At 46.0% G+C, this 27,998-nt stretch overlaps 1 protein-coding gene across 5 annotated transcripts; it reads right to left on the bottom strand.

The window, feature by feature from the left end:
- On the bottom strand, positions 1 to 27,988 carry LOC142014787 (ribonuclease inhibitor-like). Of its 5 annotated transcripts, none has more exons than XM_074997911.1 (11): positions 27,917 to 27,988; positions 18,274 to 18,339; positions 13,599 to 13,704; positions 11,060 to 11,230; positions 9,238 to 9,408; positions 7,218 to 7,388; positions 6,149 to 6,319; positions 5,450 to 5,620; positions 4,060 to 4,230; positions 1,466 to 1,636; positions 1 to 801 (listed from the first exon to the last, which is right to left on the bottom strand). In XM_074997911.1, the coding sequence occupies exons 3-11, from the start codon at positions 13,682 to 13,684 to the stop codon at positions 714 to 716; spliced, it is 1,371 nt and encodes a 456-aa protein (XP_074854012.1). In that variant the 5' UTR covers positions 13,685 to 13,704; positions 18,274 to 18,339; positions 27,917 to 27,988; the 3' UTR covers positions 1 to 713. The 5 variants fall into 5 exon arrangements, with proteins under 5 accessions (XP_074854012.1, XP_074854013.1, XP_074854010.1 ...); XM_074997912.1 differs by lacking the exon at positions 27,917 to 27,988 and adding an exon at positions 19,011 to 19,028; XM_074997909.1 differs by lacking the exon at positions 27,917 to 27,988 and adding an exon at positions 18,795 to 18,884.
- Between the last annotated feature and the right edge of the window lie 10 nt (positions 27,989 to 27,998).

The following is a 27,998-nucleotide window of genomic DNA, read 5'->3' as shown; positions in this document are numbered from 1 at the left end:
TGTCTTTGCAGTGAAACTTTATTAGAATGACATTTCTACAGAGCTACTCTTGCTAGAACAGGGCACAAAATTTACCCATTTTCAGTTTAAGAGCTACAGATAGATTTCCATAAACCCCGCCCATTACAAGTAAAAACGATACCATAAAGCTTCTTTGAGAGAATTTTTGCAATGAGCACCTACTCTTATCAGCCTTATCTGGGGCTCCTGCCAGGGTTACTTTCCCAGGGGAAGACTGACCTCTTCCAGGAACAGATCGTGTATTATTTTAGTGTCAATATTTTTGCTTTGTTCCTGGATAGTTTTCCCCAGAGACTCAACAAAACCAGCATCTACTGAATACTAGACATTCACCAGCTGGCTCTATTTTTGCCAACCCCTAAGTAGAAGGAAATCTTAACTGACCAATTAAATAGAGATTTTAGAGCTGCCTCTATAGGCTAAAAGCCCCGGTCTTTCAGATGCCTACCGTTCTTCAGCTCAAGGTGTGAGATGCTCTGAGGAGCCTCAGATTTGATACATTCATGTACATTTGACACATACATGTCATTTCCCTCAAGAGACATGTTCTGCAGAGATTCCAATAATTTTCAGGGGTGGAAAATTCTACATTAAACTCATTGATTAGTTGCATATATGAAGAGTGCAGCTAGAGAGGCAGAAAGACGATCAGGACAGTGATCAGCACCTGGTCACACCTGGGATTCTACTGATCATGAAACAATCTTGAGTCCAGGTATGGACTCTTCCAGGACCTTCAGTTCATCATCTGTCTCAGAACTCCAGTAGATGTCATACAGACTGAAAAGAAAAAAAAGGAGCAGTCTCAGCTATCAAATCACGAAGCGCTGGAGAGCAAAGTCACAGTGACCTCTGGGAAGACATGGCAAAAGGGACCAATACTTCCTTAAGATGTATTGGCCTTTGTTGTTCTGCCAATCCCAGTTTCAAGACTGAAGTCCTAAGGCAGAGCTATTAAACCAAAGGCAGACTTCAGTAGCTTGGTTAGCAACTTAATGCAGCTGAAGGAGAGAATCATACATGCAGGATTTGTTTCTGCCTAGCATGGCATAGCTACACAACGCACTGAAGCGTCTGCCACCAGGAACTGCCAGACTGAGTAACTCCCGTAGTCCAACTAATCCAATATCCCTGCTCTGACAGGAGCTAGAATCAAAGGTACTTCTAAATAGGCTGGTGTAAGAGTCCACTCCTTCCCCCACATGCACACTGATCTCAGCTTAGCCTCTAAAATGGTTAAGCTGGGCTTTGGGCTCAAGCAGAATGTTTGATGCCTTGCTAAGTATTCACAGAAACTCCGTAATCCATAATATCCAATCCATTTGGCCTCAGTGACTATGTGTGAAAGAGAAGTCCAGTCTATTTCCACACTGCAGTTTGGCTCCCTTCTGTTTAATATCAGGGGCTGTCAGGCAGACTATGAAGTGAAGTGAGCACCACTTACACTAGTTGCTGTAGTTTGCAGTTGGGCTGCCTCAATGATTCACACAGCTTCTTCACACCTTCGTCCTCCAGTGCGTTGTTACTCAGGTCCAGCTCTGCTAGGCACGGTTTGGAGGAGATGATGGTAGCCAGATTCCCACAACAAGCAGCTGTGAGATCGCAGTTTCCCAGCCTGCAGGGAAAGGGAGAAGCCAAAGGATGAGGCCTCCTGTCTTATAAGAGTCACTTTGGTCTATTCAGAGTAGACACCCCCCCAAGACCTCCACTACTTGTCATTTGTCTGTCTGCCATTCCAGAGGCTGGTGTATAGGACAGCTTGTGCACTTCGTTTGAAGCGCATGTTCCCCTAAAGACACCAGTGCTCAGGGCTTAAGTCCCCCGTAAGCCGTGCTGCCACACAGTAACCTCTTAAGTGCCATGCAGGCACTCAGTGAACCTGCCCAGCCTTGCTGTGGCTGGGGAAAGGGCACCCCCTCCCCTGGCCCGAAGCCAGCCCCAGTCCACACCTGCCTTGGCCAGGGCACCTATCCCCGCGGCTCAAGTCCTGCTGGGGCAGGGAGCAGGGAAATCCTCTTTTCCTGTCAGAACCCCAGGGCAGCCTACATCCCAAAATCTTCATCATTAGCCACGCCCCAAAGTCCACACCCCCAGCTGGAGCCTTCACATCCCTGCACCCAATCCTCTGCCCCAACCCTGAGCCTCTCCCTGCACTTGGAACCTTTCAGCCTCACCCACACCACATGAATTTTGTTATATGCACCAACGTGTCAATTTTATGGTGGACATAAAATTCATTCTGAATATAAGGGAAAAGTTTGGGGGTGGGAGGAAGAGAAATACATGGAGCCTTTTGTCACTACTTATTGGCTCCATACAAGACTTGGGGCAGTATTAGACACTGATGATTAAATTCTGTCCTCCTCTACATGGAAACAGCTGGTGGACAGAATATGACCCTTCCCAGCTAGTGGATGGAAATAAAGCCAGCCTGCATCAGGTTTGGTGAGTTTTGATGTTGCGCAAGGGGAGGTCTCAACTGCACAAGCTTTAGTGTTCCCAATTATTTCCATTCTTCTGTGTGCACCTGCGTGATCAATCACTAGATAGTGTGCTAGGGAACCAGGCTCACGTGTCTTTTGTTGTCTAGTACAGTTTTGTCTGGTCTCTAGGGACAAGGGCAGTAAGCCACTGTGCCATGCGTATGGCCATACAGCCTTAAAGGGGCCATCCAACTAGCTAACCAGAGTTCTTGCAGCCAGACTGTGCCATCAGGCTGTTCTCTCGTTTTATTACACAATTACAAGTGGTGAGCAAGCTAAAGGAAGACCATACCAAACAACGTTTACAGAGTGTTGTTACTGGGTTATTTACGCAGATATGGAATAGAGGCAAATTGATAAAGTGCCTCAAAAGGAGCCAAAGCTATTGGAAGAATCAGTCCTTCTGTAAACACAGGACTAGCACAATAGTTTGAGCTAGAACCTTAATTAAGAACCAAGCCCCTGGGTTACTAGACATATCTATTGGTCATGACATTCAGACGTCATCCAAACTCACGGCTTCCTCTGCTTGTCCACCTCTGTGAAAAGGCCTCAATCTTTCCCATGCAGAAGCTGATTGCTGAGAACTGAAGCCAAAGGGATCTTGTGAGACAGAGTTTTTCTTGTCACACCTTACAGGTTCTAGAAGCCATGACTAAAGCATTCATGAGAGCCACATGGAAGCCAAATGGGCAAGAGCAAAGGAATTTCTTTGTGCATCTACAGCTGCAGAACACGGCTCCAAGATTGTGGTGTTGAGGGCAGGAGAAGGAATGGCTGGAGCTCTATGTTATTTATACAAGACTGCTACTCAAACCAGGGGAAAATGTGTCACTGCCTACTAAGAATCCAGTGTGGACAGTTCTGCCAGGCCACCCCGAAGCTGACCTGCTTACTTTTTCTAGCAAGGCTGGAATAGTGTTGGGTTTGATCAAGTTCACACCAGAGAAACTTGTTACCCAAATCAGGGGTCTAACACCAGGACACAGGAACCACCAGATAAGAGGTCAGGTCAGTGATTCATCTAGCCCAGCAGGTCATCTGACAATTGTTAGTACCTGCCGCTTCACAAAAAGGTGTAAAATCCTGACGTAACAGATTTGGGTTAGCCTGTCCCCAGGGAGAGAATCCTTCAGCTCTTTTATCGTTAGTGTGGCTTATGCCCCAAAGACACCAGTGAGTTAACATTTGCTAGTTCTTACAAAAGGGCCCCCTTTTAAGAATAATGAAGAATCTGTGGGAAGAAGATTTCAAGGGAGATGGTTTTCCAAAGTGAATCTGATGTACTGACTCTTTGTGCCACCTAGACATCACCCACATGCTGTCCTAGCCACACTGAACAGGAGGTTAGTGCAACACCCACTGAAGTATAAATGAAATTAGGAAATGAATTCCAACAGAATTCAGCTTCCAGCAATGATTGATACAATGAGCATCAGCTCTCAGCTGAAACTATTTGATACTTATAGCTGTTCCTCTGTAGCCTCTCTCTGGATCTACACCCACTCTCATTCTTCATTAGGCAACCAATAGCTGCAAGAGAAAAGTTACTTACCACAGGGACCGTAAGTTACAGTTGGGGTTCATCAGTCCTTCATAGATAATTTCAACCCCTGCATCTCCTATCATGTTTCCACCCATATGCACTTCTCTCAGGGTCTGGTTCGTGCTAAGAACAGCGCTAATGCTCTTACAGCAGGCAGCTGTAAGACCACATTCCCTTATCCTGCAAGGCAAAGAAGAGACCAGAACTTCAGAGGCTAGACGAACTGATTGACTGGATGATCCAATAGGCCTTCCTCTCCCATCTTTAACTTCTATGGCTGCTAGCCTCCCCCAAATGCCTCACATCCTCTCCCTCATGTTGGTGAACAGAGCTATTTGAACAGGGTGGGACCACATTCCTAGGGAAATCTAGGTTTTCTGTCTTTTGCCATCAGTGATTAGATGTGTTATTTTAGTCACCCTTGTCCTTATCCATGCGAAGGCTACTAAGATTGTGTGTCCACCTTATTAAAAAACAACAAAACCCAAAAAAACCTAAAAACCACAAGAGACAAGATGGACATAGCTACACATGAGATCCATGAAGAGACTCTCAAGAGGATCACTTAGAGACATGCCACCACTTGCTTTCGACATGAGAGGCACCTCACCAATTCCTAGATGAACACGAGGGTGAGGAAACACTAGTCATGTGAACGGATCAACTATGCTGCTCTTTTGGCTTTAACCCTACCCTGGGTCATGTGATGCCAGAGGCCTTTGGTCTTCAAGGCCATACCAGATAAATACAGAGGTTGGAAGAGAGCACTTCATCTACACAGGACCTTCTGTTACACACTGGCTAAAATAGCCCCATTAGTCAAGAACACTGAATTCTTTAAACCCTTCCAAGAGGGAGCCATGTGTCTTTACACTGCAGCTAGACAGATTTTCTTCATTAGTTTTCCTTGGTGAATAAACTCACCCCCTTTCCTCCCCAACAGAAGAAATCCCAAGACTTACGTTGGGGTTTAGAGCAACAGAAAGCAATGGGAAAGCTAGGAATCCAATATAAAACATGAAACTAGCAGACTACAACATCCGATTTGCAGTTAGAACCGCCCTTTCAAAATTTTCACCAAATCCACGTCAAGTGACTTGATTATATTTTAAGGGTGAGCTCAAACTTGATGATGCTCAGTTTCCTTGACCGTGAAAAATCTGCAATTACCTAAAGATTTAGAAGCATTTGTCCCATTGACTTTCAATAGGCTTGGTGCTCCACCATCCCTTTGGAATGTTGTTTAACATTAAAGCCACACCATCCTCAGAGAGCTTGAATTAAAGAGGTTGTTTGTGTAGGTACTGCTTAGTGTAAAGTGTTTATGTTAGTAGTATTTATATATAAATAACTAAAAATTATGAAGTGAAAGTTATAAAGGAAGACACCAATAAGATACCATAGTGCCTGAAGTTTAGCTTTCGGATCCTTCAGTCCTTGACACAGTTGCTCCATTCCTGGGTCTCCCAGCTCATTACCAATCAGGCTCAGCTCTGTTAGAGACTCTTTTGTACTGAGGACTTGGGCGAGATCCTTACAGCTAGCAGGTGTGACACCACACTCCCATAACCTGAAGAACACAATAGGAATACTGGCTTCAAGATTTGCTCAGGATTCACCCCAGATCAGTACAGAAAGTCCTGCATTTACCTAGAGTGGTAGAAATGCAGAACAGTAAAGTTGGTCTTTTGAACTCTAAGAGGCTTGTTATACATACACACCATTTACTTTAAAAGTTCCTTTTGTATAAGCAGCGTTCTCATGTTTCCTGCATCAGAAATGAAAATCCCCATATTGGGTACATAGACTTGTACAAAAACCAGAACAGAATGACGGAGCACTGCTGCAATGAATATTCAATCATACCCTCCTTCATAGGATTTGATCACTTACTGACATCATTGTTCTCACCTGCCTATTCAGTAGTGTTCATCACCCAACCCCAGCGGAGAGAAGGGGTCTGAGGTGCAGCCTGCTTCATAAAGGCATTTGCTGACTGAGGAACTACGTCAGGCAAGACCATGCCAACAGAACAAGCATAGCTGACTTAGAGATGAGCAACCTGTGCAGATTTGAAGCAATTGCTGGTTTCTCTTACCATAACTTCTCTATTTTACAGTTGGGATTCAGCAGTCCCTGGCACAGCAGTACTACACCAGGATCTCCAATCTTGTTCTCTCCCACAGACAGCTCTGTCAGGCTTGGCTTTGCAGCAAGAACAGCGCTGAGATCCCCACAACTAGCAGCGGTGATATGACAGTCCTCCAGACTGGCAGGGGGAAGTGAGGGGGAGACAGAAGAATCAGATCAGTGCTCAATAGTTGCATCTCCATACATCAGTGTATTAAAGGGTGATGACAGCTGCCATCCTGAATACAAATCAGGAAGAGACTGCAGGCCAGGGCCATAACCAGTATGAACTGGTGAGTTCTGGGGAGCTATGCCAGCTGTGTATCAAACGAGTATTCCCTGAACAGATTAAGTTTGCATCACCCTTCATTTGGCCACTGTAGCACTCATTCAACCCACATGCCAGGAATGTAACCAATAGATGATTTGTCTGGACCTCCCTTTATGTTATGTTGAGGGTCCCTCCAAGTCAGTCCTGGGAACAGACCGAACCAGGGGAGTCCCCAAGACCATATCTCCATTAGAACCACGCTCATGGCTGCAGCAGACACACAGGGCCTTCACATGTATGGCCTTAGCTTCCATTTGACACTATGGGCACATTTTGCCTCCTATACTGCTTTGAGAGCCAGACTGCTCTCCAGAATGAGACTGGGGCAGGAGATTCTGAGATCCTGCACCACCTCCCTACATGAGCTTTACCCCAGAAAAGGGGCCCAGTACAGCACATCATTCTGTACTTGGTTATCATGGATAAGTGGGAGTTTAGTTAGAGCTGGAGGATAATAGCTTCCCATCCCCACTCCCAAATCTGAGCCATCTGATATTTTCTTTGCAAGTCTGACCTACAACCACCTCACAGCCATTACCATGCAGTGAGGAGTAAAAGCTGGCTCCCTGAATGAAGTGCCAAGCAGAATGTAATCCAGGAGAGTTTACAGATGTACTTCGATAAGACAGAATTTCTCAAACTATTTTTGGCAGCAAGAAAGTTGTAAGTGCAGAGTTAGAACGGGAGTGAACCAGCTGTTACTTACTGTAGTGACTGCAGATTACAGATGGGATCCATAAATCCCTGACACAGCAGTTTTACTGCCTCATCTCCCAGTTTGTTGTGACTTAGGTTGAGCACCTTCAGAGAGGACTTTGTGCGCAGAACGGAGGAGAGCAGCTCACAGTTGTCCGGTGTGAGTTCACAATATTCTAACCTGGAAAAAGTAGAAACCAGAACATAATAAAATGGTCTTCATTATACCAATCACCACAGTTATGTCAACACCCCAGAGATCTTATCCACAGCTCAGATGGGGAAATTTAACTGGTTCTAGTCACCCAGTTAAATAAACAGATACCTCATGAAAAATCATGAACAAAGTTCCCAAACCTCAGCTGCAACTTAATAGCACATCCATGCTACTGCAGAGGGCTTCAGTCAGTTTGATTTGAATGTCACCAGACGGTATACCTGCTCAGTTTCAGTAGTAAGCCTTTTGTAAGGTGGCATGCAGGCTTGCTGACAACCAGTGTTTAACTCAAATTGTAGGAGTATATAACCAGGGGTGGGCAATAATTTTCACAAAGGGACCACTTCATAAATTTTAGTACTGATCACAGGCTGGCTCTGGCCCCCTAGAAGGGGTAGGGGGCTAGAGAGACAGCGTGCAAGAGAAATACTTTGCAAGACAGTCCTTTGTGACACAGCTTGAGTGTATGTGTGACAGCGACTCTGTGTGGGTGTGTGCGCACTGGCTGCTGCTAGGTAAGTTTTTGAGAGCAGCCAACCTCTGCCTCTAAGGGAAATCTGACCTGTTCTGTTGTCTCCCGCTCCCTTGTTCTGAAATCCTGAGTCACTTACCATCCATCAGTCTGGTGCAGCTCCACTGTCTCCCTCTCCCTGACCCCTGTTCTGCAGCGATGGGGTACAAGGCAAGGAAACACTCTGACTTCAGCACTACCCTCTCCTGGCCTCCCTCTCCCACTCTGCACAGCCAGTAGGAGAATCCTGGCAGCAGAAGCTTGGCTTCAGATGGAACAAGGTGTGGGGAGAGGTAACTGAACATGTGCTGCTGGCTCTAAGTATGCATGCTCTGTTAATCAGCTGGGCGTGCTGGAAAGAAATGCTTACTGGGCCAAATCCAGCACGCAGGTGTGATTTTGTCCACCCCACGTAGAACTACTACTACTGTGTCTTTCTAAATGAGGAGAAGAATTCCTTTCTCCACCTAGAAATCTTTAGTGGAATAACGTCAGAAACCAAACAGTCTGAGACTAGGACCAAGAGCAAAATAACGCCCACTCCAGCTGGGGGTGGTGGAAGAAGTTTGTGCTTCCTGTTTTTGATTAGGGTTTGCTCATAGAACTTCCAGGTCTTTCTGCATTTATAGAGCACCTACCACTATTTAATCAGTAATGTCAGAGGGTTATTTGCAATGGACAATAGCCTAAAGTACTGTGTAAAGGGCATGCACCTAATCTCTACCCACATCACCTTCCCTACAACATGGTTATACGAAGAACCGGACTAGCCACCCAGAACTCTGCAAGAAGTAGGTCAGTGAACTGGGAGGACAAAGAGCGGTAGTTAGTTTGCCCTTTTGAGGAGGGAAGCAGCAAGTTCTTCCTGCCCAGTTAATTCCTGGCCTCCGATAAAGAAAAATTGCAGCCAAAGTTTGTTTTCATGTGGAGACCTAGCCATTGGTAACTGGATTAAGACCACCAATGTGTCTGCTTTGTCAGACTCTGCTCCATGAAACATTTTCTGATGGTCCACTGAATGCAACCCTGGGAACTATATAGCAGGGGGTTGGGAAATAAAGTGGTTAAAGATTTGGAGCACTGCTGAAACCACTGAACAACCCACCAATGATGAGGACTATCCAATTCCCATTAAAGATCTCCCTCTCCCCTTCAGAAATTCACTTTTTTGCAGCTAAGACAAATTTGCTGCTGGTCAGGAGAGATGATGAAACCCCATCCCATAAGTTACCCACCCAGGTTTCATCTAGCAGCACACTGTCAAACAGGTCTGGAAAAAACAGGAGGCCAGTGATTACTTACTGAAGCTTCTGGAGCTTACAGTTGGGATCCATCAGTCCTTCACATAGCATTTTAACACCTGAAGTTCTTAGTTTGTTATCACCCAGATGCAGCTCTGTCAGAGATTGTTTTGTGCTCAGAACGGAACGGAGATGTTTACAGCAGGCCTCTGTTATATTACAGTTCTGCAGGCTAAGGGAGAAAAGAAACTGAAGTATGAGAAGTAGAGTTCCCCAGAATGCACCATGTTCCCCCTCAGACTGGTGTATTGTCCCGTGATGCTAAATGGAATTTGGGGACAATTTAGGATATAAGGAATATCGATATCCTAGAATGTCAATGTGTTGTGCTAGATATGCCACGTAATATCTGCAAAACTGTTAAGTCTGCCAATTATGATAATCTCATTTATATACTTGTATCACCTTTGTGATTTGGGATATGTGTGTATTACAAAACTTGTGCTATGCTTCTTGGTGACACCCAGAGTGTGGTAATGTACTGCCTAGTCTGCTTGATGGCTCATCAAGGACCATCAGCTATCCACTTTACCCATTAAAAGAAGGAATGGTATAGGCCTTATGACTCAGCAAGGCATTTAGGGGCATGCCTACAGACAGAACGCTAATCTTCCAGGCCATGTGCTGGCCAGGGTGTGTTTGAGACAAAGGCACATGCATCTATCTTCGCCATCTTGTCCTCATTCCTGCTTCTTACCTCTGGAGTGTCCTTTCTGCAAACAAAGCTCTGATAGAAAGGACTGAATGACCCATCCAAAGTGCAGCTGCATTCTACTGTAGATGGACTTTCAAGCCAACAAACTCACCAGCACTGCTAGGAATCGGATGGACTTTGGTCAAATGCTCACAAAGATTTCATTTAAACATCCCTTCATGTTCTCGACTGCCTTTATAATAAACCTTTAGTTTTAGACGCTAAAGGACTAGCTGCCAGTGTGGTATATTGGTAAGATCCAAACCTACAGTGACTTGGTAATGTGTCTGGCCCTTTGGGGTCAGGATAACATTTTGTTATATGTGAGCAGAATTTTAAAATATGTTCTCACTGTACTGGACCTAGGTGCTGACTGGGAACTAAAGAACTGGAATGTAAAAAAGGAGACAGATTTCTTTTTCGCTTCTTAGCAGTCAGCATGGGAGATCAGAAACACAGTTTGTGACTGGCTGGGAAGTTTAATTTCAATGTTACCCACCAGCATCGGGAGTATCTGCGCCCCCTCTTGCATCCTGCCCTGAGCTTGGAATTTCCTGGGAAGGCAGCCCCAGTCCCCTCCACCAGTCAAACATACAGTACGTGGATCCATGATATATTGCTGCAGCTCTTCAGTGGATTATGCTTAAATGCTTCTGCAAAGTTCTCGAAATACTACATTATTACATGCTCAGTTAAATCTTAAATGGCAAGGCTAGGCCCAATATTCTATGCCTTGGTTAAAAATTTTAAATCAGCTGGTCTTACAGTTGCAGTAACAAGGGCTTCTATGTTTTTAGTAACTTCCTGTACAGCAGTCATAACAGAGAAGAGACTCTCTCCCATTAAATGATGACAAAGATCATCAATTAGAATAAATGGGCATAGCTCTATTGAAGTCAGTGGAGGTGCATTATTTGCCTTACCTGATAATCTGGCCCCAAAGACAAGTTACTCAAAATATACTAAGAAAGACTGGTAAGAGTTCCTTGCCCCTAGCCAAGTCTCTGCTCACAATGCAGTTCTAATCACTGGCACTAATCACACCCCTGGTTGCCTAGGGGCATTCCATACCTATGGGAGTACTCAGGGTGTCAGAATTAGTTCCACACAACCACCAGTGGAAACTTACCTTAGCTTCTGTAAATTGCAGCTTGGAATCATCAACCCTTTACACAGCAGTTCCACTCCTGAATCTCCCAGCTCGTTGTTGTTCAGTGTTAGCTCTGTCAGGGACTGGTTTGAACGGAGGACAGAGCCAATATCCTCACAGTGACTAGCAGAGAGATTGCAATCATCCAGCCTGCAGAGAAGAGAGATGGTATTGTTAATCCTAACAATTCATTCTGCTCCTTTTAACAACTGAAGCACTCGCTATCAGAGAGAGATGTATTTATTAAGCAACTGAATGGGTTGTTAGACCCCCACACCCTAACTCAGCTCCTGGAGCATAAATCCAAATACAGCTTGTTCTGAAGACAAAAAAAACACTCTACTACCTTGGCCTGGCAGAAGACAAGATTCTCCTGCACAATGCGGACTCTATTACTAGTGAGATTTTCCCAAAGACCAATTGCATGGAACTCCTCCATCTGTACTGCTCAGAAGATGGAGTGTGTCCCACACCCCCTCTGTAGCCAACAGAGCTTTAACCGTGGGCTGAAGTTAAGCTTAGTTTCTTCAGCAACAAGCTAGATGATTGGGCAGTAGTAGTCAGAAGCTGCACCTGAATCCAGAGGTGGGGAACCCACAGCCTACGTTCCAAATCTGTCCCGTGACTTGCCTGAATTGGGACCCCAAACCTTGGGGCTCCTCTCTTTAGTATCTGGCCCGCCATAGAGTGGGAGACCCAGAACCCCACAAGTCATGGGCCAGATTCAGGCAAGCCAGGGCTGGATCCAGCCCACGGTCTCTGCCAGGTGTGGGCGGAAGGGGTGGGGGAGAAGAGAGAGCAGGAAGTGTTGCAACATGCTCCTCTCTGTGGTTTTCCCAGCTGCAGAAGGAGGAAGGGAAGTGGCAGCTACTTGGAGGAGTCATCCAGCCAATCAGAGCAGTGGAAATCAATGGGAGGCCAGGTACAGAAGCACGTACATCCCCAGGGTTCTGGGCAGATAAGCTGCACCCCCCGCGCCCAGCCCCCCACACCAGCAACCTGCTCCTACATGCCCCTTCCTGCACACATCCCCATTCCCACCCTGCTCCTACCCTCTCCCTCCCAGACCCCACACCTGAACCCTTCCTCCCACCCAAACCCTGCACCCCAGCCCCTCCAGACCCCACACCTTAACCCTTCTACACCCTTTTTCCCACTCAAACTCTGCACCCTGGCCCCTCCTGCACATCCTCCCACCCCAACCCTCTGCCCACTCCTGCATCCCATTCTCACCCAGACCCCGCCACTCCCGCATGCCCTCCTACCCAGACTGCCCACCCCCAGCTCACTCCTGCCAGACTTCACACCCCAAGCCTATTTCCTGGCAGCCCCCTCCGACATGAACCCCTCATTTTTGGTCCCATCCCAGACCCTAGAGGAGCCCACAAAATATACTAGCCCTGGTCCCACTCGGCTCTGGGTCTGGCGTGCAAGGGGAATGAGGAAATGTCTCTTTTTGTTGGTTTTTCAGTCAGGGACCTGACCCAAAAAGAGTTCCCCGCTGCTGGAATAAGCTTTCAGACTGTAGTGGCCCCAGGGAATGTGCTGAGGCAATGCATAGCTCATACGCCCTTGGCCACATCTTTTATTGCCAGGAAGGCAACAATCAGGTGTTGCACCTTCTCAGCCTCTCTGCCTTGGGCAGCCAAGTCTCTGCTCAGAATGCAGTTGCAACCACTGGCTCACAGCCCTGGTTCCCTAGGGGCATCCCATTCCCAAGGGAGGACTCAAAGCGTCAGAATTAGTTCCACACAGCTCACCTATGAAAGGCCCATGTGCTCCTTCCTATCCAATCCAAATAAAATTACCACTAGCTTAGTGCTCATTTTGCCCATCCAGCGGAGCCCAGGAACACAGATCCCTGAGAAGTAGAGATGGAGCTGTGGGGAACCAACTTTTTCTAGCACTCCCTAACTCCCCACAGAGCGCTTGTTAGCTGACTGGGCTAGCATCAAAGTTACATTCTTCCAGGCTGCCAGAACAGGTAGGATTAAAAAGTGAAAGGGGCAGAGTTGTTCCAGATGTTAAAATGTATAGCCTTTGATAAGACTGATCAGAAAAGTCCATCAGGGAGGAGTTTGAACAGCACTCCCATCAAGGGGCGCTACAGCATAAAGCTCACTTTCTGGGTGGAAAGATGGAAACCAAATTCCTGGCAAAAGAAACGTTCTGGCAAGGGAGACAGGAACACCAGGACAGTGGCAACATATTTAAATAGCCATTGAAAACATCCCTACTTTGGGTTTATAATCTATGCTGAATTTGAACCCAGAAGGTGCTCGTGCAAAGGAGTAGGCTTCTTTAGATAAGCATGTCTTCATGAGCTTCCTACATAAGATGAGCAGAAGCTTTCCCTCATGTGTACGTCTGCAGTAATATTCAGCAACACTACTGCAATTAACATTGTCCCTGAAATGCAGGAAACAATCTCTACCCTTTCTCCCTCCCACCTCCTGCCTTTTAGGAACCTATTCTACTTAGTTGCCATATGGTTTCTTCTAGAAGAAACTGGGACTACCTGACAGTTTTGCAGGTGTTCATGGAAGAAACAAGCTCAGACCATCTGGACGCACTCAACTCTTCACACTGGATGTCAACGTCCATTTTAAATGCTGATGCAAGACCTGAAGATTTAACAAGAGGTCAGTGAGCAGTTCCCTGAAGCAGAACAAACCTTGCATTCCCACTTCAAACACAATCGGTTAGGCTTGGGCAGCTTGATTTATAACCCTCTTAGCCACAAGTTACAGTTATGCAAACTGCCCTCTTTATACACAGCCTATGTTGAAAGGTTACAAACACAGTAATAAATGTTTGTGATGTGGAGATATATCAGACTAACCCAGTAGAGGCCCCTGTCCAGTGGCTGGATGGTATGTGCAGTGAAGAGAGAGGGTCTCTTCATGGCTACAGAACAGTTTTTCCAAAGGCAATGGGTATCATTCTTGTGAATACTGCTCAGATGCCTGGAATGCACATACTCCTGGGAGAGCATGGGAAGTGCGATGCAAATGTAGGATTCAATGATCTCTCATAAGAGTATACGTGAAGAGGAGTCCTGGGAACTGACCGGTTCCATGTTAACAGAAGTTTTTCAATCAAAAACCAGATTACTGGAAAGCAAAGTTCACGGGGCTGGCAGTAGCCAGCAACATTCAGCAATGAACTAGATTCTCACCCGTTGACGTTAGTACATAATTACATGTTGTGGGAGTTTATGCTTTGTATACTCTAGGTGGCATTTTATCACTTTTAGGGTACAATCCTTGTCCTGTGTGGTTAGCAAAAGCAGTTACCATACAGAGCAGAGGCAGTGTTTGAATTGTTTGCATGAATCAGGATTTGGCAACATTTTTTGTAGCACTGGAAAAGCAATACGCACATTCTTTGTGGAAAAGCTTTCTATTGTTTTATGTTCAGCCACTGACATCAGCTCTAATGGAGCAATTTTGAATTACAAGCATCTGAGAAGCGGGAGCAAGGGGGTGGGGGTTACTGTTCCACAATCATATTTCAAGTTATGATGTATATACAGTTAGCCTATATTATAGGTCAGAAAAGTTTCAGTCTTTATACACTTTAGCAACTACAGACAACACTTTTACAGGAGGTAAAGACAATGCCTTTTTTCTAAAGAATAAGGTGCTGGTACTCAGCCTGCCCCCTCCCCGCAGCCAATCCTGCACCTGGGGCTGCCAATACTTAGTACTGGCACGTACCATCATAAAAAAATCACTGGATAAAGAAATTCAAAATAACTAAGTCTTAGCCCACAAATCTGGCAATTTAACAGCAGATCCTACAGTCACTTACTATCCTGGAAAGTCCTACTGGACACTCCAGCTCTACATTTGGCTAGCTCGTGACTCTACACACCTTGTGTAAGTGACTACACTGTTATGACTTCAGTGCAAAGTGGGTGACAATGCCCTCTTTCCAATTGGACAGGGTATGTGACTATACAAGATGCAGGGATGAAACAAACCCATACAAAAGTCTAATCTACATTAGCAAAAAAGGATGTTTTTTTTTTTTTTTAGAGTTTAATGTTATTTGAAAAACTACTTCAACTGAGTCCACACCAAGTGCGATCACTTCTCAAACAATGTTAGTGAGCTATGGACTATGCAAAAGGAAGAATACTTTTTTCCCCCCTGTATCCTGTCTCTTATCTTAACTGGGGGGGAGGGGTGATTCAAGGCCTACACCTCATGCTTCAAATGCCCATGCTCCCCGTTCAACAGAAGTGGCTCAGTCTTCAGGGCTCTGTCAACTGAACTCCATTCGGACTGCCTGAGGTTCTACTTGCTACCTATAAGCAGTGAAAACCCCAGGCACTTCACATGAGCAAAAGGGGCTGCCCTAGCATTTCCTGTGAAGACTCCATGGGGAGTGGTGGAAACATTTAAGCAATCTCCTGTGCGTGTGACTACAAGGCATTAGTAATGCAAAGTCACCAACTGTCCTGCCCTGCAGTCCTTCCCTTTCCAGGCTTTATTCTTTCTCCCCCTCCTTTTCCTCTGCCCTCCACGTGGCTCTCTGCCCCTTGGTAAGTGCCAACTCCCTGTTCCTCCCTGTATGGTTCTCGTCTCCTGCCTCCACTGTGAGAGGTCAACTTCTGGGATTTCTCCATCTTCAGAAATGTTCTTACACTATTTCCTGCCAGCTTTTCCTGCACTTGGATTCACGTGATAGGGAAGTGCCCAAGAGACAACAAACAGCCTCCTATCATTTCTCCAGACTCCCATCTCCAAGTAGAGGAGGAGGATCATCCCCCAATTTGGGAGCTCAGGGCTCCCATAGAGCCCCTGGTGGAGCAAATGTAAGGATGATCTACACTAGACTAACCTGGACATTCTTTTAAGTTATCCTTCTGTCTTGTCATTTTTCTTGGTCTTGTTACTCCTTTTTCACCCTACAACATGTTGCAATGTTTCCTCTCTGCTCTACTCCCTAAGAATGCGCACACCAAAGAGTTAGTTACTTTTCACTCTGGCTACATCTACACTATGGATGATTGACCACTTAGGTTCCATCTTCCGGGGCACTGTTTTGCACATGCATGAAACAGTGCATTCTGGGGTCAATGCCCACCCTGGAACTTCTTGAGAGCTGGGAGGATTAAGGAAGATTGACAGGAGGTGTGCTCCCATTGGCCTGCTATGAAGACAGCCACGGAAGTCGACAGCAGCAAAGTCGATTTTTGGTATGCAATTGGCATACCAAAAATCGCACAGCAGCCATCAACCTTCTGGGTAAATGTAGACATGGCCTAAGAATGGGGAGTCTGTTTTTTATTTTCTCCAGGATCAGCAGGGAAAAGATGAGTATCTCCACAAAAGAGACATATCCTTTGCCATTGTTCTCCCATCTGGTACCTCCTCCTCTTTGCTTCAGAGCTCTCACTGGTCTAATTCTTTGGCCTTTCTTGGAGCTATGGCTGTTGTGATTGTAATGCATGTATTCCCTGGATTGCCACTCCCAGGAAAACTAAATGTAATCATCCCACTTATTCGTGTCTTCCTTCAGTCTTCCCCCTCCAGTCCTTCTCCCTCTCCTACACTGCATTGTTTAACAGGGCATATGACAAACGGAAGGAGAGTGTAAAAAGCTACTACAATAATAAAGTCTGTACTAGTAGCAGCAAGTTCTCAGCTGTTTTAAACAGGTACAGTTCTCTTGACTGAGACTGTGTTTTACCCATTTACACAACAGAAAGTACTTTTATAGCCATGAATATTTACCTCCCACCCCCAAAACAAAAACAAAAAAAAACAGCCAACCCTAGTACACAGTTTCCTGTTAAACCCAAACCAAACAAAAGTAACCACAGGATCTTATGGAAATCCTTGTCCATTTCCCCTGAAGTCCACATCCTTCTGTAACCATTCATCATCTTAAACTTATGACTAAGTTCCAGTTTAGATCCGCGACACTGGAACACTTAATTGACAGAGTACTGTACATATCAGAGGATAATATTTACATATTATCTAAATAAAAATCATACAGATTGCTTCCTTATCTAGGGTGATGACATGTAAATACCTACAGCCAGTTGGCAAGACTAAAATACTGAACAAATCAGTTTTGACAGGATAATGTCCATGCAAAGAGTATCTGAGGTGTAGCAAAGTTAGTCTGTACCTTCAAAAACAACAAGAAGTTGTTGTGTCAGGGGTCTCTGCCCACAAAAGCTTATGCTCCAAAATATCTGTTGGGTCTATAAGGTGCCACAGGACTTCTTGTTGTTCTTGCACGAGTGCATTACTAAAGCCGATAAGGTGGAATAAAAATATCCAATACAAACTTTCTGAAAAGTACTGCAGGACCCACCAAAAGAGCAAAAACCTCAGATACAAACTGTAAAATAACCTGCCTCAATACTGCAAAATAACCTGTCGGTACTGCCCGTAATTCAATATAACAGGGATTTTATTGCCTACCTAAATTTAAGGCTAAAAAGCCACAGATCAACTACAACTGAAAAAACAAGAACTCAAAAACTATTCAGAGGGGGAAAAGATGGAGGAAAAAACAGATAAAGATTCTTTAAATTTTAGATGAAAGCGTAACTGAGCAGCTGTTTTTGTAGCCATGTCAGGGTATTCTAATGAACTGGAACAGTCTCCAAAGTCTACAGGATCTGCATATCCAGCACAAGCCACTATAGTAAGACATGAATTATTACTACTGTGATCTGCAAGTCCATGGTGACAAGCACACCAGTTTCTCAACAATCAGGTGTCTGAGGAAGGCTCTGAAGGTCTTGTTGCACGCTTGTAGTCAGGTCCTCGGCAGATTTGCTCAGAATTAACATTCATATTCAAATCTGCCACATTAACAAGTGGTTTGAACAGGGACAGCAATTACCTGATCCTTTATAAGGACTCTTTTACATACTTTGATGTTTTAATCTAACTCCCCCCTCCCACTTCATCAACTTTGATAACAACTTTTGGAGGCCTGTGCTCTATATATTGAGTCTGTTCCGGTAAGGCTATAGATCTGAAGAAGTCGGTCTGTCCCACCAAAGCTCATCACCAAATGAATCATTTTGTAGTCTTTGAAGTGCTACCTGACTGCTTTTTGGCTTTGTCGGAATACAGACTAACAGCTACCTCTCTGTCACAACGCGAAGCAGGTTAGTGTACAACCAGTGATTCCAGGCTTTAAAATAAAATCAAACTCACCTCACGAACGAGCAGCGGAGGAACCCCCAACACAGCAGAGAGCAGGAAGAGCTCAGTGTCCGGCGGCTGCAAGACAGGAGGCGGGTCAGGCAGCTGAGCTTCAGCACGCTCTGAAACGCGGCTCTTTAGTAACCCTGCCCACGTGGGACTCCCCCCCGGCTCGGCTCGGCACAGGGCGGGGCGGGGTATCCCAGCAGCAGGCTGAGTCAGAGGAGGGGGTTGCGTGCAGGGGACGACGCGACACCACGCGTCCCAGGCTGGCACTCAAGCCGTTAACAACAACGTGGGAACGCCGAGCGGCCCAGCCTGGGAGTGCCCGGGCGCAGCGCGCAGAGCAGCAGCGCTCCAACCAGCCGCGCCCCGCAGCGGCTGGGAGACGAGCGAGGGGAATTTCCTTCCCCCCACCTGGGCCAGAACGAAGCGGCCCGGCCCGGCCCGGCATCAGTCCAGGACTCGCGGTGCCCGCCCCGCAGCGGGCCGAGCCGCGAGGCAGGAGCAGCCAGCGGGCGCGGGGAACACACCTGGCTCCTCGCCGATCCTCGGCCCGGAGAGAGTCGGGCTGCGGCCGCGCGCGGGAGACGCCCCTTCCAGCCCCGCCCCCGCTCGGCTCGGCTCTGCTGGCGCGGGCGCGCGCGGCGCGTCACTGGCCGGCAGCCGCCAAGCGCCCGGCGGCGAAGGGAGGGGCGGGGAGGCTGGCAGCGCCGGCTGGGGCCTGCTCCGGCTCGCCTGTGACTCACCGCGGCTGCGGGATTTTCCGCTTGATGTCAGCGGGCTCGGCTCAAGGAGGGGCCTCGTGACACGCTCGCAGGCCCGGGCTGAGAAGCCATTCACGTGCGTTACACCCGCCGGCCCTGGGTCCCAGACGCTGGGCTGCCCCCTTCGCTACCCCTGCCCTCGCCTCCGCTGCCCAGCGCCCAGGGATGCCCCCCAGGGCGGGGGCGGGGGCGGGGGCGTGGGCGTGTTGCTCTGTAATCTGCCAGAACACCCCAGCAGTCCTGGAGCACTTTAAAGACTAAAAATGATTTATTAGGTGAGGAGCTTTCGTGGGGCAGACCCACTTCTTCAGCTCTGTGTATTACAGGACTTCCTCACTAACAGCCACAGTCTATACCCCAGGAACACCAGTCCTGGAACCTTTCCCTGCAACAAAGCCCGCTGCCGGCTTTGTCCACATATTTTCTCTGGAAATACCATCACTGGACCCAACCAGGTAACTCACAGAATCACGGGCACTTTCTCATGCTCCTCTACTAACATCATATATGCCATCATGCGCCAGCAATGCCCCGATGCTTTGTATATTGGACAGACTTCTAACTCCCTTAGACAAAGGGTCAATGTCTAAAACAGACATCAAAACACTTCAGATCCACAAACCAGTTAGTCAACATTTTAATGGAATGGGGCATTCTGTCAATGACCTAAAGGTATGTGTGTTACTGAAGAAGAATTATCACACCGTTCTGGAAAGGGAAGCAGCGGAGCTGGCTTTTATATTCAAATTCGGCACATTAACACATGGTTTAAATCGTGATGGGAACTTTCTGAGTCACTATAGGGGCTCGTCTGCGTACTTGGCTCAATCTAATTCTTGATCTTCCCCCCCCACTCCACTCTCTGATTTGCTCACCTAGATTATCTTTTTCTGATTTGTCCTCCTTGCATACCGTTTTGGTTCTCTGTGCCTTAAATATTGAGTCTGTTCTGGTCTGGCTATGGTCTGAAGAAGTGGGTCTGTCCCACGAAAGCTCACCTAATAAACTATTTTGCTAGTGTTTAAAGTGCTACTTGACTGCTTTTTGTTTTGATAGTGTATAGACTAGCACGGCTTCCTCTCTGTTACAATTCCTCATTGGTGACCTATGGCATCCATCCTATTCTCAGGATCTTTCTATAACAAGTCCTCTTGAATGTCAATATCCTTCTCTTCTAATCTTTCATTATCACCCGTCTCACATCCATACAACGTGCTGCTGAATACACGTGTTTTCAAGATGCTCAGCTACATTCCTAAGCTAATTGCTTTGCTTTTCCAGATCTTATCCATCACCTTCGAACTCGCTCTTTCAGTACTCGAGTCACTATTGCCTTCTTATAGTCTAGATCATACATTGTGTTGTTCGCCAGTTATATGAACTTTTCTACATTCTCTAGTTCAATCCTATCTACACCGATCTTCCTTCCTATTTCCTTATCTCCAGATACCATTGTTTTTGTCTTATCCATGTTCATAATCAGTCCGTACCGCTGTTCTTCCTCATTTAGCACCTGCACCGGTCTTGCTAGTTTCTCTTCATCTTCTTCAATGATAGCTATATCAAACATGAACCTCAAGTTGTTAATTCTTTCCCATGTGCAGCTACCACTTCTACCTTTTCCTTGATCTTGTCCATCGCTCTCTCTAGGTGTGTGATGAAGATACTCGGTGATATGGGTTCTCCTTATCTCATACCTCTCCTCATTCTAAATCAACTTTCCCACTCTCCACGTTCTCACCACTGTCTTCAACAACCTTCAACAACCGTATCAGTCTGCTGTCCACTCCATATGACTCCAACACCGCCCAAGTCACTTGCTGATCTATAATGTCAAATGCCTTCTGAAAATTGACAAAGCAATTGTGGGTGTTCTTGTTCTTTTGTTGAGCTTTCTCCGCTATCAATTTTAGTGCCAATATCCGCTCTATGATACTTCTATCTTCCCTGAGCCTCACTTGCTTGTCTGCTAGATGTTCTTCTGTCTGCAATCTTAGTCTTGCCATCAGTATCATCACCAGCCCCTTGCCTAGATGACTGGTTAAGGCAACTCTTCTGTAGTTCTTCCACTCCAATGCTCTTCCTTTCTCGTATATTGTGACTAGCATGGATCTTGTCCATTCCTTAAGTGCCTTCCTTTCTTTCCTTGCTATATTACGTAGTCTGTGTAGTTCCTGAATCGCACTTTCTCCGCCATATTTAATCACCTCTCCCGTGATCTTATAATTTCCCGGGCTCTTGTTCTTTTTTAGTCATTTCACTGCTCTTTCTACTTCCTCCTACAAAATACCAGTCTTGTTCTTGATGCTCAGCAGAGAGATCTTTTTCAGTTCTTTTATCAGCAAGTCCACCTATATTTCTCCTTCATCATCCCTCAAGGCAGCCACTTATGGTCTCCAGCTCCCAGCAGTCACCTCTTGAAACAATGTGTTAGTAGCTAAGATGCTACAGGGTGTGTGTGTTATTTGTGAAGCTGCAGACTAACAGGGCTAGTATCTTGAAGAAAAATAACCCCCCTCCATTACCCAGTATTAGTGCTCAAATGCTGCTAGGAAGAAAAAGGGACCATTTCCCTCACTGAGGCAGCATGGAAGCTAGTAGAGAGCAATCTTTTGGGAGAAGACGCAGAGTTAGTGGGGAACTAAGAGAGCAGTGTGAAGGGAGATCCCTCAGGGAGAAAAGGTGTGTGACATTTTGGGTGCGCTGGGAAACCTGTCAAGCCCAGTTACTATTGCTGAGAATTTGTTGGTATGGAAATGCCCAATTCTTGGGGACTCAATAAGGGCTTGCATCTCCATATGTGTGTCTACCTTCACCTTGTCTACAAACCCACCAAGCAACAGCTTTTCTCCCTGCTCCTGTACCTCTAATCTCTCTCCTTCTGATACTGAAATACTGTGAAAGATATTGAGTCTAATCCAGCTGTATGTCCTAAAGTTGAGCAATCTGTCCTCGCCCATTGCACGTGCCCCTAGAATCCAATAACTTCAGGACAGGCTAGTGCAAGTTTGCCCTGTTTACTGCTGTGGTGATTATTTTGGAAGTAGGTGCAGCCATCACTGGGCTTTTCCTGACGCTAAACACAAACTCAAAATATAGGAGAAAGTAGGAGGCTTTACCCATCCCATTATTCCATGAACCATATTCATGCAAGTCACTGGATTATATGCATCACCTCTCTAAATGACTTCCTCACCCAGCTGCTAGCCACTCCCTTTTTATTTGTTCTTATGTTTGTATCCAAACACTTAAATTCCTGGGGAATCCACCCTCCCCACTCAAATTTTCCAAAGATGGAACATGGAAAAGTCCACAGTTTTAAAGTGCAGCTCAAAATATTTTGCTAGTCTATACCCAATTAATAGGAAGTGATTATAGTCTCCAGACATTTTTATATTTTAAATGTAAGAGTCCCTCTTCCCAACTCAAATGACGATTCGCTGATTAATTAAACCAGCCATTCCCCACAGATTAGCCTCTGCAGCTCCCACACACAAAAAGGGAAAACAAAACAGCAGCCATGTAGCACTTTAAAGACTAACAAAATTACTTCTTTATTTATTTGTTTGTTTATGATTAGTTCTTAGTCTTTGAAGTGCTACAAGACCCAGTTTTGTTTTGTTAGACTACAGACTAACACAGTTACCTCTCTGTTACAATGAGGGAAAGTTAAAGTACAATCCGGTTTTGCCAGTCCTGCAATACTTGTCTGGCTCTGAAACACTGAGCTCTGAAAAGGGAGACTGTGGGAGACGGCAGTTGGCTATTTCCTGCTTTGGTTTCTATGCAACCTCTGCTGTTTGGTAACAAATTTTGCTCTTATACATGTAATGCCTGGTAGAAAGAGAGACATTTTAAAATATTTTTCCATCTCCTCTGTATTGTATTGGTGATTCCCCTCTTTTGCACGGTATCTGAATCTTTTAGGCTCCAGAGAGGACTGAAGAACAATATTGTTCTAAAGTGTGGTGTTTTTAAAAATTATTTATAGTGCAACTTTATAAGACTGATTGCCACAATAACAAGTGAGGCGTAACATGCGTAGATCTTGGTTAGCTCTGGTACCAAGTGCCACAGCAGATTTCCTGGAAAAAAAAGTGATGGAGTAAATCTTTACTTTGATAACTCTTCTGCCTGATCTTGTGGACACCTATGCTTAACTTTGAGAACACGACCAGTCCCATTAAAGGTATTTCTGAAAATCAGGCCACTTAGGTGCCAAAGCCTGTTGTTAGGTATCTGAATTCATGACCTCCAGTTTGAAAATATTATCTATATTTCTTACGCAATCCCTGTGCTGGTTGGCTACTAGTTCTCAACCAGTCAGGTTATACTGATCTGCATAATTATTGTATTTTCTCTCCATTTATAACAGTTCTGCAAATGTCAATTTTCCATACATCCCAGAATTCTGATTTTGTGATGCCCTCGCACCTTTCCTATCCATATCCCCCCAGGCAAACGTGACCACCCTCTATTTCTCAATTCTATCCTTCTTCCCAACCTCCTGATATCCTTCAGTGACAATGTGGGGAATCTCGGTTAGTCTTATGAATTCTGTGTGATAGTGGGGACTCTGGATCTGGCTCAGACTGCAAACTTCACTTTGAATGTGTGGGATTTCATCTCTCTGATGTCTCTTTCATCTCTACACTGAGCCAGGGCCCACAGGAGATGACAGGAAAAATTACCTGGCACAGGGTTAACACTGGAGGGTAACTAAACCTTGAGGATTGTCCCATTGAAATGGAGCACTCTTGGACAAAGAGCTGGCTACTGCTCTGGGGCAAACCATTTTTTCAACTTTGAACTCCAGGGGGTTGGGGTGGTGGTAACAGAACATTTGACCTTTTCATGGTAGATTTTAGATTACTGGATGACCCTAATGAGGGAGTCACTTGAGCAAGGGGATAGAAGGGTATAAAATAACTAACAAATGTACTCGGTGTTGCTCATGTCTTTGTGGAGACTGAGGGAAGGGGGTTAGCAGGTGGGGGGGTGCTCCGGGCAGGAAGACTAATTAGGGTTTTGTTCTATGGAGAGTGATATGCGGGCATGTGCTATACTCCACCCTAGATTCCAGTGCTTAGTTAATGACCCAGAAGACAGACGTGGATGCAAACTGGGAGCCAATCACTGAACAGAGATACGGGAAAGAGCTCTGAGAAGAGGCCATTTGTTTTCATCATCTGGGTCTCTGAGCTGCATTTCACCCCCTGGGTGGCCATTCCCCTGCATTGCTGGATTCATTATAACTTCCTCAATAACAGAGGAAAAACAGCTGGATTGAAGCAGCCAGTGCGGAGAGCAGGCCTGCTAAGAGGGGAGGCAAAGAGGGCAGCTTCCCCATGGCCAATAATTTCAAGGAGGCCTGAAGCTCTGGCCGCCGCCACTAATTCGGCAGTAGCTCTGTGCCCCTTTGCAGTGCTGGTAGTGCAGCTCTGTGCAGCTGTGGGAGGCCCAGCACCACAATCTCAGTGGCATTAAAGGCCACTGCCCTTTCCCCTCCCCTTCTGCCTTGGCTCTGCACCTTCTGAGGGCACAGAGCCAGGCCCCCTACCTGCATTGCCCAGGTCCCACAGGGTCGATCAGCCCTGCTGGTGGAGAGGCAACTACATGTCAGTTTAACAGTATTAGCTTGACAATACAGTACCTGTGTCCTGGACTAACCAACTTCTCAGGTTTTGGCCTTGAGGTTTATTTAGCTCAGCATCAAGTTATTACTTCGTAACTTAAAAGTGATACCCGTTTATCTCTTAAATAAACAGTTTACCTCTGCCTGTGAAAGAGGACATGCACAGTCTTACTCTCTGCTTTACAATGCCACAACGACCATCTCCACTGTCACTTCAGAGCACAGAAACCAGCCTTAACCAGAAAGCTTAAAGGACCTCTGCAACAAGAGGAATCCATGCCCCCAAAGGCAACAGTTTTCAGGCAAAAGTATATAGGTCCCTTAGGAAACTCAGTCTGGGTGACTGGAAATTTTACAAGAACAGCTGATGACATTTGCTGCCTAAATCAAAAGGGAAGTGATGTCCTTTTTGTGTCTATAGCTCTGAGAGATATTTCAGCCTCAGTTTCTTAATTAGCAAAGGACTGATAGGCAATAGAAACAGGAATCTCTGATCATCCTTGACCAGCATTATGGTCCCTGAAAGATGATTATGGTCAGTAAAAGTGCAGGATATAAAAAAATGTATATTTATATCTCCATGTTTTGAGACTGCAGAAAGCTTCTTAATACCCAGTCCCTGTCACAGGTGCTGTACAGAAATCATTTTTTTGTAATTTAACAGAATGTTATTTTTAAACATTTTTTCAACTTTTACCTATTTGAATGTTCACAGTTGTGGGAAATACAGGGGAAGAGAGTTAGGGGAACTCTGACAGTGGGGTTACAGGGAGCTCCTGATGCTGCCAAGAGGACGGAGATTCCTGCAAGGGAGATGCTGCAGTCTTGGCCTGGTGGAGCAGTGAACCCCCCCAAGTTAGGGAGGAGAACAAGACCCTTGTCATGGCAGAGGCCACCTTACTGTGGAACAGATCTTGCCAGAGATAGCACCTGCACTGCTGGCCACTGACTGAGCATTACTATGACAGAACGCTCCCTGCAGGTCTGGGAGCTCTGCCTGAACTAGGAGTTAAGGAAGCTGTGCTGTCTGAGTATTATCAATTCATGTGTATTGTTGATTTCAGTGTCAAGTGAGACATGTGTACCAAAGACTAACAATTTAAACTGTTTCCTGCCACACCTGCCTACATCTTGTAATGAGTCATGCTGCTAAATCCTCATGAAACATTTTGATACTATAATAAAGGGCTAGCTGGCTACAGAAACTGCCAGAATACAAGTAACAAGTTACAGAAAAACAAGTAACAGAAAACATAACACGGAGCTGAAAGCCACTCATCTGAGAGACACAGATGCAGTGGTCTATCTGCAATCCTTCACCCTCTATCTTCCAAGGTATTTCTTTATGTTACACATAAAAGCTTGTATGGTGAATAGTCACAGAGAGATAGCCGTGCTAGTCTGTATCTTCACAGAACAAAAAAGCAGTCATATCGCACTTTAAAGACTAACAAAATAATTTATTAGGTCATGAGCTTTCGTAGGGCAGACCCACTTCTTCACTAATTCCAGATCTGAAGAAATGGGTCTACCCCACGAAAGCTCATCGTGTAATGAATTATTTTGTTAGTCTTTAGTCTGTTACTTAGTCTGTTTTTTTATTACATACATCCTTGTTAGCCCAAGGCGACAGCTGGAGGTACAGATCCGGCCAGGGTTAATGAAAAGTATGCTGAAACCAAACCGCTTCCCTGACACCCACACTAAAATAAAGTCTGTCAAGGAAATTAAAGTTGAAGGGCTGTATTTATCCCCCTGCAAAGCATGGCTCGGGTTGATGCATATTCTGGGTGATTCTAGGAACTAAAACAAATACAAGTCTCTGATACTACTTCTGTAATACCAAGGGGTCCCTAGCTTGTCAGCAGTAGGAACTGAACTTACAACAATAGGGACTAAATCCCTGTGTTCTACACGTGAGCTAAATGCTAGTCACCTCACAACAACAAGGCAGGGACTTCACTCTCCCTGGCACAAAGTCTCAGTGCCTCTGGTGTTGCACTTTGACAGGACTAACTGGGATGCAGACATAGGCTTGAGCAGAAATGGTGCCCCAGTGGTCAGAGAGCATCCTGGCTAAAGTGGGTATATTGGCGAGCAGTGGAACTGTTAGGGAATCTAGGAGGCGGGGAGGGGTGTCAATGGAGCCACAGTTGGTCACAGGACCGACTTCTAAGATGAGCAGAGTGGTGGGCCCATGACCCGGAGGTTGATGAATCAAAACCATTCCCTGCCTGCTGTGGACTGCATTCTTTCCGGGATGACTTAATTAGGGTTGGTCCTGCTTTGGGCAGGGGAACTCAAAGACCTCCTGAGGTCTCTTCCAGCCCTATGATTCTATGAACTCTCACTGCCAGAACCACCTCCCTTTCCCCCAGTTTCTCCAGATGGGCTGCTACCCCAACTTCTCTGCTATTTTCCTTAGCTCCCTGCTCCTCCATACTGCCCAAAAATTGCTGGCCTCATTTGTGACTCCTCCAACCACCCCCCATCTTAGCTTCTCAGGCAGTTCCACTGCTCACCAATACACCCACTTTACCCAGGATGCTGTTGGCAACTAGGGTACCATCTCTCTGCAAGTCTCTGTCTGTGTCCCAGTGTGCCTGCCTCCATCTTCTCCATTACCTTTGGAGAGTTTGTGATGGCTGTGGGATGTGTGTGCCTTTATGACCTCTTCTTCCCTTTAGCTGCCTGGCTCCCATTTTAATTCAACAGGGGGACCACCAAAGCCAGGCTCTTCAGGGAAACACACTGCCCTGTCCCCCCACCCAAAAGTGGCCTTGGCCCCACTGATAAAGCAAAAGGACAGGTGGATTGTAGCTCATTCTTCATTAAGAGGGATCTGAGAAAATCCATCCTCAGCGAGCAGGGATGCCCCATGCTCAGAGGAAATAACTGGTAGATTGGCAGGGATCTCCCTTCTTGCCTGCTGGGAATGGTTGAGGAAAACTCACCCTAAGAGGGAGGTGATACAAGGTACATTTTTAGTCCTTCGTTAACAAGAACTGTGTTGTGGCACCTTCTAGGCTAACAGAAAAGTTTTGAGCATGAGTATCTGATGAAGTGAGTCTTTGCTCACGAAAGCTCATGCTCAAAACTTTTCTGTTAGTCTATAAGGTGCCACAGGACCCTTCGTTGCTGTTACAGACCCAGACTAACACGGCCACCCCTCTGATAGTTAACTTGACTGCTTTTTGTTTTAACAAGAACTGCGTGTGTAAATCAATGTCCTGCCATTAGAATGCTGCTTTACCTCGTGTTCTGATCCAGAACCACAGCAATCTCCGAAGGCAGGAGGAACGTGGAAAGCTGGCTCCCATGCAGCACGCCCAGCC

This window comes from Carettochelys insculpta, chromosome 6 (genome assembly GCF_033958435.1).
Source record: "Carettochelys insculpta isolate YL-2023 chromosome 6, ASM3395843v1, whole genome shotgun sequence".
NCBI classification, from domain to species: domain Eukaryota; kingdom Metazoa; phylum Chordata; order Testudines; family Carettochelyidae; genus Carettochelys; species Carettochelys insculpta.
The sequence above is the reverse complement of the archived record's forward strand: the minus strand, read 5'-3'. Positions and strand labels throughout refer to the sequence as shown.

Excerpts from the sequence above, each read along its gene's own strand:
- LOC142014787 (XM_074997911.1), bottom strand. The coding sequence starts at position 13,684 with ATGGACGTTGACATCCAGTGTGAAGAGTTGAGTGCGTCCAGATGGTCT. Across the intron at positions 11,231-13,598 it reads AACACCTGCAAAACTGTCAG|GCTGGATGATTGCAATCTCT; the intron begins GTAGTCCCAGTT and ends TCTTCTCTGCAG. Across the intron at positions 1,637-4,059 it reads TGTAACTTACGGTCCCTGTG|GCTGGGAAACTGCGATCTCA; the intron begins GTAAGTAACTTT and ends CTTTCCCTGCAG.